This window comes from Ostrea edulis, chromosome 7 (genome assembly GCF_947568905.1).
Source record: "Ostrea edulis chromosome 7, xbOstEdul1.1, whole genome shotgun sequence".
Taxonomy (NCBI): domain Eukaryota; kingdom Metazoa; phylum Mollusca; class Bivalvia; order Ostreida; family Ostreidae; genus Ostrea; species Ostrea edulis.
The window spans coordinates 79,837,898-79,853,907 of NC_079170.1; the positions used below are offsets into that span (position 1 = coordinate 79,837,898).

The following is a 16,010-nucleotide window of genomic DNA, read 5'->3' on the forward strand; positions in this document are numbered from 1 at the left end:
GTGATACATTGATATTCACTTTTAAGTAAAAGTCTCAAAGCATGCACAGAGCATACAAATATCAATGCACACTGATGAAAAGGTGAAGATAACGAACAGTGATCAATCTCATAACTTGTATAAGGAATACAAAATAGATAGTTGGGCAAACACGGACCCCTGGATATACCAGAGTTGGGATCAGGTGCCTAGGAGGAGTAAAGATCTCCTGACGACCTGATATCATAGCATTGCATATTAATTTCACAGCATACAAATGTAACAGGAAGTGAGAAAATGCAATGGACCAGACTAGGATTTGAACCCGGGCCCACTGAATCTCTAGCCAGGTGCTGTACCAACTGAGCTATCCGGCCACTGGTGATCGAACCCAGCTGACCACTACATTCCTCCCTCCTTAAATTGTGTTCGCCCTCGAAGACACACAATTAACCCAGATTCTTTTGCCCCTGGCAGGACTTTCCCCTTCAACTCCAGGGGTGGTCAATGGCACCAAATGTAACCGGAAGGGAGAAAATGCAATGGACCAAACCAGGATTTGAAACCGGGCCCCTTGAATCTCCAGTCAGGTGCTTTACCAACTGAGCTAACTGGCCACCGGTGATAGAACCTGGCCGACCACTACACAAACCTCAATATAGCGTACAAATTTCATATCCTATAGTCTAGAAATCTCAATGATAGCATAGTATACTAACCTCAAACTATAGCACACACATCTCATAGCGTATCACAGGATAGGAATGTAAAAGATAAACATGATTGTAAGGAAGGGAGTAAAAACAGAATTGTGCATTATTAACCTTTATTAAATAATATTGCTTTGTGTACTTACCTGTGATATTGTTTAGGGGTGCAAAACAGTTTTCAAAATAAGTAATAATGTTTTCATATTGCATTTGATAATTATCATACATGTATAAGATTTAATGGAAAATCTAATCCCATTGGTTTATTCAGTCATGTGACTGGAGAGGTCTACTATCGTATTTTCTTGAACTAATCACTGTCTCATTTCTGTGGAACATTCAAAATTTCCTGTTCTTAGCACTGTTTATCTAAAACTATTTTATTCACAAAGTAAATGGGATCGGACAGCAGGCATATAGCCTATTTTAGCCCTCTCCCTCTTCTTAGCACTGTGACATCATAGTCAAATGTCTCAGGTGTCCAAAAAGTTTTACAATAGAAAGTAATGTAGATTCGGTATTATCAGCAAATTTATTACAATCATGAATTTTCAGGGCATTTGAAACTTCATTCACCCTCGAAATATGTGAATAAAGTTTTATATGCCCCTCGCTATCATGCCATTCTAACACGGTCATTGCAGAGATCTCCATTATTCTCCAATGAATTATGATTCACCAAAAGTGCATTAGAACAGTGATAGTCATACATGTATACATATTAAACATCCACAAGGAAAATAAATCCATGGATTTAAAATGTTGTACATTGTATACTTATGGAGACCATATTGGTTTCACGTCTTCGATGTGAATAGACATTGTGTATAATTCCTCTACTTTTAAATGTCTATTGTTACAGCTTTTCTGCAATTCTACCAAACTGTTTAATGGTTTGCTAATACAACAATGACATTGGTAAACTGAAAATTTTCTTTCATTATCTTTAAAATTAATCAATATATATTACAAACATAAATGTTTGAAGGATGTTTGACATTCAACCAAAATTCTGTTGTCTGCATTCTGAAATCGAAACAAACATGGCAATGCACAGGTAAGGAAATTAATAAATCCACATTTGTGTAGTTCATTTTTGGACTGTGTATTTTCAGAGCAGATCAGATCATTACATAGCAATGATATAATCCATCAACATCAAACTAAATACTATTTATATAATACTAAATATCTTTCAAAATAGTAGCCCTTCTGATCTCACCATTTTTTTCAACATAAAACATGCATTCCATTTTGGAAGCTGCAATGACAATTCACAAAGTGACCTGACTAATGTAGCTGTATAGGGAAACCCTGTACTGTACATGTAAGTCAGTAGAATATAGAAATAAAGTTGTTTTCGTGGATGATGTAGGGTATAACCTCCTCAGTCTTGAAATGTTGTTTGAAATCAAAATGCCTCGGCTTTTATATTTCGAAACATTTTCTCGACCTCGGAGATTATCCTGCAACGTCTTGGAAAATGCGTACTTTTACAATATTGTGTTATAAATGTATAATATTGGGTATTATCAAAAGGAAGATTTTTGTGATATAGTAAACACTCTGCAATTCGACTTTAGCATAATTCATTTTAATATGATGAATTTCGATCATAAATTTCCAATTCACTTTTTTTCAGCCAAGTTTTATGTAACTTTTTACCCAACACATGTTTTGTTCTGACACAAAATCTGTCCACTTGTGTGCATGTGTTGTATGAGATAGGTTTAACTATATATCTCAACATTTAATGTGCAGGTGGAATCTATATTTGTATATAAAATTTGAAAATTGATATGATGCACATTAAGTGTATCCAAATACCACTTATACTGATAATATTTCCCTCCATAATTCAAATCTAAAAATAATCTATATAAGCAGCCCTTATATGATAACTGACTCTTCATTCAACCTCGGTTTGGCCATGCCTATAAATATAATTTGAAATTGCCTTTAGATAAGTGTTTATGTATTTGTTTTGATTAATCATTCGATGCCAGATCAGTTTGGATTGACCTGTCTTTATGTTTGCTGACTAAATTATTTTGAGAAATGCAAGTTAACCAGCCATTTCAGTGTCAGGACTGAGGAACTTATCAGAATGACAGTAAATGCAATCATTTTCTTCCTGTCAAAATCATTTCTCTGTTGAAAGTAGAAATGAACCCAGGTGTAGATGAATGGGAAGCAGGTAAGATATGTTGACATATCGGATTTCAGACTGGGAAATGTCAAATGACCTCCCAAATATTATTCCATCAGGAAGTTAAAATGATATTGCCATTGAAGACCCACGTTTTAATGTATGCAGAGTTTGGGTCTTTAAATTCATGGCTTTATACACTGTAGAATATATTACTGGCCACGGATGTGTTCTTATTTTAACAGGACATATTAAAGGGCCTTTGGTACTGAGGTCCCATATTAAATGTATATAGCTGCACAAAAATGAAGGAAAAAATACTATTCATCATGAGATTTAAGATATGAATATTCGTTTCTTGATGCAGGTACATGTATTACTTAATGAAAATGGGACGGAAAACTTCATCCATGTGCATCATAGCTTTCCATCCAATTTTCCCTATACCACTATCAAGATTTTATCATTTAAATATTTTAAAACATTGAGTTTAAATAATAAAACTTGATTTTGTTTTCAAATTCAAATGAGGTGTCTTAATTAGTACACGTGACATGAAGTCAAAATCGGGTTTTCTTTGATACTGTTTGTTAATTCCCCAGTCTTTATAGGTACATGTATGTACATGTAGGCACATACATATAGGTTAATTGATCAGATATTTCATTGGAAAGGGGATGGGCTAAAGACATTTAATGTTATGCTGGTTTGAGTAATGGACTTTACCACATTGATGATTTTTTTTTTTTTAAATTCGAGTCGGTTGTCATAATCAAATTTTTTTTTTTTTTAAAAGACTTGATAATTGTAACTATATATTGCTTCATTGAAATAAAAAGAAAGTTTATTTTCTGAAGAGAAAATAGCAATGGAATTTTTTGAGTCAATGCATTTTTTCTGACTTTTCTAAAAGAAGAAACAAACACAATTTTAAAATAAATTGTTTATCATAATAGAATGTTGTATTTGAGAGGAGCTAGCTTTGCTTATAAGAAACAAGTTAACTTTTGAAGGAAATTAATTCTCCTGTCCCAGTAATAGATATATAGATATAGTGTTTGTGAACATTAAACCCAGCTAGACTGGTTCCTGCGCGAGTATAAATATCATGATAATTGGTGTATTAATTGCATTTATAAATCAAGAAAAATTAAATGCTCAGCTTTTTTCCCCCAGTAAATAGGCTTAAAACAAAGGAACAAATTCAGAAGTTTGACAGTTAATATACACTAGCTTACTACAACCTTATGGATTTTAAATAATTAAGCTAATTATAATCATGACATAATGCACAAACGGAAGAAGAAAGACAGGATTCGCTCTGTCAGTCCCTAATTATCCAAATGTATAGGTATTTTACGACTATAAATGTGTTGTATCACGCGTGGCTGTTCCCCGTATAAACACAGGACATCATTGTATATTATATGACCTGATAGCGTCGCATATAAACAAGCCTAGAAGTTATAAGTGTGACAAGTGTCCCCATCTGTTAAGAGGATTTCTGTAATCCAGGGGTCGTGTACATCCTGGTTATCAATGCTCTCTAAGGACATAATGCATTAGCTAAAGGGAAATATATACCTACCTAGACGTGCTGAGAATTTTTCTGTGGTTCATGTATACGGTCAGTGTCTTTTATAGTTTAATATTCTTAAACAAAAATGTATACACGTACATGCATGTCGCCATGAACTGCATCAAGTCAAAGGATGATATATATCAGTGGTAAAAATCATGTCCTCATTTTGTTATCAACAGAGATATTATTTGTACACCTGAGCAGACTATTGGCATTACTAAATTGTTGGGGGGCATGTCCTCATAATCCTGTATGTCATAGCATATGATCTATATTTGGAGAAAGTTTGGAGTTAATTGTTGTTCAGAAGGATATGAATTTTCGCGGTGAGAGAAACTAGGGAAAATAAAAAGATGATATCTATTCAAATCAAACCAAGGTGTGAATTCCTCTACATTTATCATCAGAATTTTTTTTCTCTCGATCCACACAAACAAGGAAGTTCTACAGTCATAAATATTTTCCGACTTGAAGTGGATTTCAAAAGCAAGACTTACATGAATGAACATTGAGCAGTTTATTTCTGTCTCGTAACTTTCATATGGAACATATGTGTTATAGTCCTCACATGCAGCTGCAAAGGTACTAAGTGAGAGATTAGTCATTAACCTTGTGGTATTTTGCATGATGATAATAATTATGGATTATGTGATTTTTATTATAGTTCCCAAGAATTCCTTTGATTTCTGCAGTATTGGCAGGCTTTAATTAATTAGCTGTAATTAGTGGTTCAGAGACTGGGTATTAATTAATTAGCCTGGTATCATGATTTAGATGCATTGATTGCTGGAATAATATTCAGGATTGAAAAAAAAAAGATTAGAAGAATTCAGAGGCTACACCACACCTGTCATGTGTATAGTTGTATGAATCATTGAGGTTCCATGTCTTCTGAAAGTATAGTCAGCAATTTCTATCATATTCTACAATGCATTGGAAAGCATCTTTTTTGAAAAATTTTCTAGTATTAAAGAAAGTATGTGATAATTTGAATCTATTGATTAATTTACAAATATTTTTAAATTTCGTACAATTTACACAATGTATCTGAGAATCAGTAAGTATAAAAGTATTTGCCAACTATAGTGGTCAAACTTGACAAGTAGAAATGGCTTTATGAAGTTGAATATCTGTTATCGTTTTCATGAAATTTGATTGGAGAATCAAATATGAGCTCTATACAATGTGTGAAATTGTTCAGTTGAATTGAAAAGAGGAAGTAATCTGTCTAAGGTTTATCTTATAAGTATGATATATGTGCTTGTTATCGATTTTCTGAAACAGTTTTAGTTTGTTTGACTTATTATTAATGATATCATATCGGCTCATGTTGTGTGTGGGATTGTCTTGTGTTATGATAAACAAGAAAACAATTGAAGCAGATCGTTTTAAAAAATGAACTAGGGGGAGGGTATGGGGGTTGGGTTGAACCACTGACATCCAGAGTTGCCCCATCTTCAAAATCCTAATTCGTGGGAGGCGGAGGAATTCAGCAGGGTCTTCATCAGCTAAAACTGCCTCAAATTTTCCTCCACTCTTTGATTTCAAATTGATTTATCAAATCGAGGAGGGTGCACTCATCCTTTGTTACAGGGCTTCAATTTATTTCTGATTTTTTGAGGGTCACTTTGTCCCCAAGATATTGATGTATAATTTTATCTCCAACAGGCCTTCAGTCCCTTTAGAGTGCGGCTTTTATTTGTTCACACACAAATGGTGTTTTCATGCATTTCTCTTGGTTTAATTGGACCCAAGACTATATCACATGTATATATATTAATGATAAAACAATTCTCTAAATAAAAATATATAAGGCAATTTTGAAGGTCATCTTATTTGTAAAAAAAAAAATGCAATGATTAATGATTTTGCTGACGATTTGACATCTACATACACACTTATACATTTGTGATTTAAGTCCTATATGTAGATATAAAAATCTAGATAGAGAGATTAGTCACATAGAAACAATCTCCTAAGGTCAAAATACAAATGATTCAGAAGTGCTTGATGTAAAAATGTGTCACTAGCCATGTTAATTGTCACACGACTGTATATACTCACAAGTTCCTTGATTCATTGAAATGTTTGTTAATACTTACAGGAGTTATTTCCCTTGACACAGTTTTTTCTTCCTCAATTCTTAATTTTTGTTGAAGTGAAAACCTGCATTTTAAAAAAGAGATAATGAAATGTTGCATGTATATGCAGGTCCTAAATGGCTTGACTTCTTTAGCCCAGGATGTAAAACTGGTCATTATAAACATGACAAACAATAAATCTGTGATTGCTCATTAGTAAACAATGTCGTACAACTGTATAAAACTACAATGTGTCACCAGACTTGTTTGTGGTGTACTCGTGTCATTCATAAGGTTATGATTGTAATTATCTGACTGTAGAAGATATAAGGTTATTATTGTAATTATCTGACTGTAGAAGACATAAGATTGTGAATGTAATTATCTGACTGTAGAAGATATAAGGGTATGATTGTAATTATCTGACTGTAGAAGACATAAGGTTGTGAATGTAATTATCTGACTGTAGAAGATATAAGATTATGATTGTAATTATCTGACTGTAGAAGATATAAGATTATGATTGTAATTATCTGACTGTAGAAGATATAAGGTTATTATTGTAATTATCTGACTGTAGAAGACATAAGATTGTGAATGTAATTATCTGACTGTAGAAGATATAAGGTTATTATTGTAATTATCTGACTGTAGAAGACATAAGATTGTGAATGTAATTATCTGACTGTAGAAGATATAAGGGTATGATTGTAATTATCTGACTGTAGAAGATATAAGGTTATGATTGTAATTATCTGACTGTAGAAGATATAAGGTTGTGATTGTAATTATCTGACTGTAGAAGATATAAGGTTGTGATTGTAATTATCTGACTGTAGAAGATATAAGGTTATGATTGTAATTATCTGACTGTAGAAGATATAAGATTGTGATTGTAGTTATCTGACTGTAGAAGATATAAGGTTATGATTGTAATTATCTGACTGTAGAAGATATAAGATTGTGATTGTAATTATCTGACTGTAGAAGATATAAGGTTATGATTGTAATTATCTGACTGTAGAAGATGTAAGGTTGTGATTGTAATTATCTGACTGTAGAAGATATAAGATTGTGAATGTAATTATCTGACTGTAGAAGATATAAGGTTGTGATTGTAATTATCTGACTGTAGAAGACGTAAGGTTGTGATTGTAATTATCTGACTGTAGAAGATATAAGGTTGTGATTGTAATTATCTGACTGTAGAAGATATAAGATTGTGATTGTAATTATCTGACTGTAGAAGATATAAGGTTATGATTGTAATTATCTGACTGTAGAAGATGTAAGGTTGTGATTGTAATTATCTGACTGTAGAAGATATAAGATTGTGAATGTAATTATCTGACTGTAGAAGATATAAGGTTGTGATTGTAATTATCTGACTGTAGAAGACGTAAGGTTGTGATTGTAATTATCTGACTGTAGAAGATATAAGGTTGTGATTGTAATTATCTGACTGTAGAAGATATAAGGTTGTGATTGTAATTATCTGACTGTAGAAGACGTAAGGTTGTGATTGTAATTATCTGACTGTAGAAGATATAAGATTGTGAATGTAATTATCTGACTGTAGAAGATATAAGGTTGTGATTGTAATTATCTGACTGTAGAAGACGTAAGGTTGTGATTGTAATTATCTGACTGTAGAAGATATAAGGTTGTGATTGTAATTATCTGACTGTAGAAGATATAAGTTATGATTGTAATTATCTGACTGTAGAAGACGTAAGGTTATTATTGTAATTATCTGACTGTAGAAGACGTAAGGTTATTATTGTAATTATCTGACTGTAGAAGATATAAGGTTGTGATTGTAATTATCTGACTGTAGAAGATATAGGTCTTATCACATTAACTTACAACTGTGTACATCTCATACAGTAACTTACAACTGTGTACATCTCGTGTTCAGTAACATCTCATACAGTAATTTACAACTGTGTACATCTCGTGTTCAGTAACTTACAACTGTGTACATCTCATACAGTAATTTACAACTGTATACATCTCGTGTACAGTAACTTACAACTGTGTACATCTCATACAGTAATTTACAACTGTATACATCTCGTGTACAGTAACTTACAACTGTGTACATCTCATACAGTAATTTACAACTGTATACATCTCGTGTACAGTAACTTACAACTGTGTACATCTCATACAGTAATTTACAACTGTATACATCTCGTGTACAGTAACTTACAACTGTGTACATCTCATACAGTAATTTACAACTGTATACATCTCGTGTACAGTAACTTACAACTGTGTACATCTCATATAGTAATTTACAACTGTATACATCTCGTGTACAGTAACTTACAACTGTGTACATCTCATACAGTAATTTACAACTGTATATATCTTGTGTACAGTAACTTACAACTGTGTACATCTTGTACAGTAGCATCTGCTTCATTGGATGACCTTGAATCTTGTGTGACATCACTGCCCTCTTTCTTTCCTCTGTTTTAGTACATTCCTAATATAACAGTCCTTGACACTTCTTAATCATGTTTCCTGCAGACATCTTCAGCCAGCATCTGACCTCTCTGTACTGTGTAATCCTATATTTGTATTCGGCTAATTAATATATATAAGTTTCAGTTTAACACGTCAGCTTGTGGTAGTTCAGTGGTAGAGACTCAATTTGCTTCATGAAAAAAATTTCTTTCTATTAGGGATATAAAACAAACCCAATTTCACAATAGTAATATGCATAATGACGAAAAAAAATTGTGTTTAAATTGATGACTGCTTATATTGACTGATAGTTTCCAGGTGGGTTATCAATTTGGTTATGAATTGAAAAATAATAATAATAATCAGGCATAAATTCATTATAGATCTTACAGAGATTGTTTTTGTGATTTAACATTAGAATTCTTGATATCAAATTCAGATGCAATCTAATTGATATTTTAATACATGTGTGAAATTCACATGGAAATCATGTTATTCTGTATTACATGCCATGCATGACACTAATGGAAAACAAATAAATTTATTTTGAAATGTTGTCCCTGAGTTTCACACACAAAGAAAAAAAAATCTAAAAATCAATATGAAGAGGCTGAGTTAGTGAGTCTGTGTGTTAATGAGCCACAGAGTGGAATTCCTAGCAGTAAAAATCAATAGAATGAAGTGTCATCCGGCTACTGTATGTAGGAATGTATACTGCCAGTGTGTTTAGTTAGGGGGCACCTGCTTCAGACTGAGGGTCAGGGAGAGGGCAGGCAAACCCCCTCCCCCCAGGGTACTGATTGGTCACAATGTGTATGTGGGGTAAGTGTTGTGTTGTGAACTGTGTAAGAATCGCTGTGTGATGATTGACTCATCTTAATTGTGGTGTGGTATCGCAGTGATTTGATGAGTGTGCGTAATGGTGAATATACATGTAATAGTTAGTTGATGCATTTTAAAAATCCTATCTGTATATAGGACTAAAGTAAACATTTTCTTATTTTTTCCTCCTTCTTCTAAATCTGTATTTAAAAATTTATTAAATCAAAATAATCACATTGAATGATAACTTTTTAACTTTGAATTGATTAGAAACTAATACAGACAATTGATAAGATAATACTGAGTTATACATGTATTGATATCATTCACTATATTTAAAAGTCTTGTGAATTTTCTAATTACAGCTCCTTCAAAGCCTAAATTTCTGGATAAACTTTTCACTAATGTTGGACTGAGTAAGAAACTTCAAGGCCGAACACGCAATGGTCTAGTGATTCAAACTGTCACCACAGGTACAGCTGACTCGGAAAACTCCGAAGACGATCCCACGATTCCATTGGATAGAGATCTACTGCGATCAGTGAGTGAGCCACAGACTGAAGTTAGCTCCCCTTGTGAGGAAACCATTCTTGAGAAAACAACACAGTCAACACCGAACTCGCCAAAGTTGTGCGGGATTGTGAAAAGGAGACTTTTAGAATACCAGGAGATTGGGACACGAACCCGTGAGACCCGATTACGATCATCTTCAACTCCTTCATCTCCATCTTTTAAAAGACGAGGGTTTGTTTATCCAAATCCTCAAACATTTTTTAACTCAAAGGGAGAGAACTCTCTCAGTGTGTTATGTTCAGGGCTGTCAAGAAATGAACAGTTTCGTCAGACCGTCATGTCTAAAGGTTACGTGAAGGCAGTGGTTGACCAAATAGATCATCCTCACAGTGCAAACCAAAATGAGGAGAAGCCAAATAATTCAAAATCTACTGACTTAGAATGTGCGAAACTAGAGGAGGATAAAAATATTCTAGAAATTCCAAACGTGAAACCCTCCGATGTTGTGAGAAATCAGAATTCTACCAGACAGTCTAAAAAGGATACGGAAAAATCTGTGAAAAGTCCACCCCCTGTTCATAAGAAACCTCCAAAGCCCTCACTTTCTGATCATTCCAACTGCTCTTCTGGAACAAATAGTCCTGTCCTGTCACCAGCCACAAAAAAACATGTGTTCAATAGCAATCGCTGTTCAGGTTCCTCACATAAAAGCAACTCCTCAGACAATGAACCTGTGACCTCTTCTCCTCGAACTTCACGTAAAAACAAAGAAATTGTCCCCGAAGAAGTTGGGGATACCTACGAAAATGTGAACATCACCGAGAGTAAAAGTGACATAAGCAATAGTGTGAAATCTCTGAGTTCTGGTTGTTATAGCAATGGAGTATCGTCTGTCGAACAGGAAACTGGTAGGGAGGAAGGAGAAACGGCAGATGACGGACCCAAAATCGGCCTTGACCCAGCTAAATTGTTCGATTCCAGTTGGTCGGATTCAGATGTGGGCAGCTTCAGTGATTTTGATAGTGACCTTGAAGAAGAACATCCGGTGAAGGTCAAAGAGGTTTATGTCATTTATTTCTTGTCACTTGTCTTTAAACCTATGATTGTAAAATTCCTTTGATGCGTATACTGTAGGATGACTAATGTGCAGGTTAAGGTTTCGATAAGTTATGAAAATCTCAGCGCTTCGTCTTCTAAAGAAAGGTTACATCGGCCATTTGCACACTTTATGTCACATGATTTTTTTGAAAAAGCAATTGTGACATACTTTGAAACCTTCATTATTCATTAGTCATTCACAATTAAACTTTGCGTATAACGGTATTGTATGATTAACCTTCATTTAGCTTTTGTCACACACACTATTTATGACAAATAATTTTAAATAAATGAAATGAACAAAACATACATACATGTACACCACCTCTCAAATCACACGGACACACACACACAAGTTCCAAGTGGGAACATAAATTTTTAAACTTTGTTTGCTTTAAAACTTATTTAACTATCAAATGAAGTTTAATTAATATCACAAAATTTATTTGCTTCTCCAAATAAAGACTTTTTAAAAAAAGATTTAACATATTGTCAGATAAGACCTTATGGAGCATTATATTTCCTTCATGATTGTAAACACACTCAATGAATTATACGACACTTTAGAATTATGCTAAATCAATTTCAGTATGATTTATGTTTAAATTTGAATTGATTCTATGACTCAGCTTCTCATTCACAATATTGATGTGTGCAGTTGCCATATTTTGTCTGCTCTGTGTGCAAATAATGCTGAGGTTTTGTAAATAAGATAAGGTTGAAACGACACATTTTGTGCAGATCCCCTGCATCTGCTGGCGAGGTGAAGACAAGATTTTATTGATTATCACTGGAGACCTCTGTACATGTACTGTTGCCTGGCCCAATAATAAACTGAGCTCCAGACTAAAAAAAAAAGCTTCAAAGACAGAAAATATTTGTCTGAAATTTGACCCCTTCACTGTCTGTGAGTTATGTGTGCAGTTTCACATTTTCGAATATTCTACCCTTTCCAAGGTTGTTTTAGAGGAATTCCATAATTGCATGTTTTTAGACTGTTCCGTACTAAAGAGATAGTACAGCTCATTTTGATGGAAATTTTTTTCTCACCCTAAATCATCTTATTCCTTTCTAATATAAATTAAAAAGATATAAGAATGATATTTTTCAACTTTAAAATGACTGTATGTCTGTCAAAATTTACGCCAGGAGCGAACTTGTATAGCAGATTGAATTTTTGTCCAGGAAGCAAACACTCAAAGGACATAATTTGAAGATTATAATCGTTTTAAATTTGGAACGAGATGCAGATAAATGCATAAAATTGTTATTTTTATCAGAAAATAACTTGTATGAGTCATTTGAACTCATTTTAATTCCTTCAAAAAATTTGAACAATAAGACCTTTACTATCCCTTTAAATGCATATATGACTTGTAGGGTGTTATAATGTGCAGACAAAATGCTCGAATTTCAACTCACACATTCCCTAGACACTTTTTCATTAAAGAGAGAACCGACAGATTGATTAATTGTATAAATAATTGTTTAATGTCCCTTCCGAAATTTTTTCACTTGTGTCGAGACGTCACCATTGCCGGTGAATTTAAGGGATTCAAAAATTAGATCTATGCTTGGCGCTTATGGTTTTTGAGCAGGTAGGGATCTTTATCGTGCCACACCTACTGTGACATGGGACCTCGGTTTTTGCGGTCTCATTCAAAGAATCGCCACATTTAGTCGCCTCTTACAACAAGAGGTACTGAGGACCTAGCTATTCTAACCCGGATCCCCACGGGATAAAGAACCAACAGATATAAATATTTAAATTTTTTTCTGTTTATGGTATAAAGTTGTCCATTTAGAGTTTCCTTATACAATATTTCTTTTTAATATTATGTCGTGCTTAAGATTGACGGCTGCCCTTCTCTCTCTGTAGGAGGACCCAAGCTGTGTGGGGCAGTGTAAAATTCAGAAGATTGCAACGGAACTGTTGCAGACCGAGACGGCATATACCGCAAGACTGCAGCTGCTGGACGAGGTATGTCGTAAGTCGACAGGTCATACATCAGTGTCGATGTAACTACTGGGTTATTTCTGTAACAGGAAATAAATCGTGTACATGTATGTAGGTCAACACCATCAGAGTGTTGCTATGTGTCTACGATATTGTAACCATGACATAGCAGCCATGTATTATGATATGAAATTGCTTCCTGGCGGCCCACACACAACATCGTATCATTGCATGTTTGTTTGAATTCTGGATTTTGTGGTCCGTCATTTGGTTTGAATTTTATCAGGCAATGAAATGATTCTTTTAAATGCTTTTTTCAATGGTAGACTTATGATAATTTGATCTAACTGTATTGATGCAAATTAAAACAAATTTAATTACTCATTTTCGCAGATCAAATTATCTGACAAGAAAAGATAGAACAGATGCTTTTTAAAAGACAATGACAAGAAAAAACAAATGAGAGTAGACCAACCTTATCATTGAAATGTTCTGCTGAAAAATGATGAGTTGATGTTAAAAATATTGAATTAAGGTTAAGGATAATGATACATGTCCTAGTAGTAACATAGAGAATCATGAGTATGTAATTCATAATCCCTCCCAGATCTGAACCCAAGGGGAAGGGGGGGGGGGGGGGGGGGGGGGGCATTGCCACCTAGTAATTTCAAATTTCTAGAATGAACATTGCAAAGAATGTCATCGATAAATTGCTAGACCTTTCCAGTTTGTGAAAATCATGACATTGTGAAAATCATGAATGAGCATTGTCATCGTAAATTAGTCTGGAAATACGGTCATGTTTTATAATGGAGGCCATGCACACAATTATAGGTAATGGCAGAGTTAATGGGGTTATAGAGAGAATTGTAGTTGCAAAATATGATGGTCACAGATCTGAAAAAAAGTCAGGAAAATGTCATAAGACTTTTATTTAAGAAGCACGAAATGATTTGATTATGAGCGATTTGATAATAAGTACGTGTCAATAATGTCAAAGAGGCAAAGACATGCAACTCTGGAGAAAAACCCCCAAATCTGAAAAATTTATGTAAATAAATATGAACTGTAAAAAAAAAAAAAAAAAAAAAAATACCAAAAAAACCCCCAAAAAACTCTGGATCTGCAGGTGATTAACCCGGTGCTTTATACACTGAGCTATGATCATATACAAACAAATCAATCAGTACAAATAATTCAACAGACCATAAAATCGCTATTTTGGGATGTTACTGTCATAAAGAATCTAAGTCCTAGTGTAAGGATCAACCTTAAAACACTTAATCTACACACTGCAGCATTAGAATGTCGGAGAACAGGCAGGGCTTGTGTAAAGGGAAAAAGACAAAAGGCAGTCCGAACTTTTTCTTGCAAAAGGGAGCTATCTAAATATTATATCGAAATATGTTAAAAATATATTAATTTTGTAAAACTTTCTATAAATCCATACCATGTATAGGAGTGCTGAATTCATATATGTACTTTACATGCATGAGACTGTAGTTCTCTAGTATACACATCAGACCAGAGAGCTACGGTCCCTGCACAGCTGAGAGAAAAAGAATGGTTAACAAGAGTAAAATTCATACTGTAAATGTTAGGTTGAACTGAAGGTCATGTGGAGCTACAGACGTTGTGTATAAACAAGACAGTGAGAATTGATTGAATTATTGAGAGAAGTGAGGTGAAATAATTTGGCAGGGGTGTGCAATTACCATCACCTGACGCCCAGGGCTACCGATTGTAGAAGTTAGGCTAGCGAAAATCAATGCTGTGTTAGCCCATACGGCTAGTGAATATGAAACGAAAGTATTATTCATTGTACAGTACAAATGTCAATATTACATTGACTGAGTTTACATACGATTTAACTTTGTTGACAAATCAAGATCTTCAATCCGTTTGAACATATATACATGTGCACTGTGCATTGTTAGCAACAGTTGGATCAGTGACAAAATGGAGAAGCATGTGGTGTCTCCAGGCCGGGTCCCTGTTTGCCTTGCTGTCATTGTTGTATTCTTTATAGGTTAATGAGTTTGATCACTGCTTGTTATCTTTACCTTTTTCTTTTCACCTGACAATTGCGAGAAAACGTTTAGTGGAGGTATTCAGTGGATAAAACCATATGACCATTGTTGTACTTTGATGAAGAGAAAAGTCTCGTCCTTTGCAAGTACTGTGAAAAATGTAGATATTGTGAACTTCAAAGGTCCAGGGAAAACTCAACTTCCGTGAACATGAAGGTCATTCACATTCCATGTAGAGAGTATGAAAACTGAGATAGTCTTAATCAAACTGATGCATCATTCACCATTAGATCAGAAACTACCAAAGAATTTGATTAGAAATAAAAGATATGAAACTTTGTATATTCTTATTCAACTCCATTTTTAGGCTTTTTGTTGCATTACTTCCATGGGTTGGTACATGTAACTGACAGTCTTGGGCTATACTAACTTTGTTACTGCCACTTCAACCCTTTGGCTAATAGCATATTGCACACCCCTGAATAAGGGGGGTGAAAATTGATTGCATTATTCACACTCCTGAATAAGGGGGTGAAAATTGATTGCATTATCCAGAGAAGGAAGATAAAATAAGGGGTGAAAATTGAAAAATCATTGAATTATTGAAAGAGGGTAGA

The 16,010-nt window shown here is 34.1% G+C and overlaps 1 protein-coding gene across 13 annotated transcripts in view; it reads left to right on the plus strand.

Annotated features, from left to right (window-relative positions):
• Positions 1 to 16,010, plus strand: part of LOC125653381 (FYVE, RhoGEF and PH domain-containing protein 2-like) — a 63,775-nt gene that overhangs the window by 26,912 nt on the left and 20,853 nt on the right. For 4 of the 13 annotated variants that reach the window (XM_048882820.2, XM_048882822.2, XM_056145446.1 and 1 more), the window contains 2 exons: positions 10,161 to 11,368; positions 13,286 to 13,387. In XM_048882820.2, coding sequence (XP_048738777.1) covers positions 10,161 to 11,368; positions 13,286 to 13,387 — 1,310 coding nt within the window. Of the gene's footprint in view, positions 1 to 2,620; positions 2,887 to 4,307; positions 4,466 to 4,941; positions 5,003 to 9,648; positions 9,796 to 10,160; positions 11,369 to 13,285; positions 13,388 to 16,010 lie in introns of those variants that run through there. The other 9 variants (XM_048882821.2, XM_056145441.1, XM_048882823.2 and 6 more) reach the window with 8 other exon arrangements.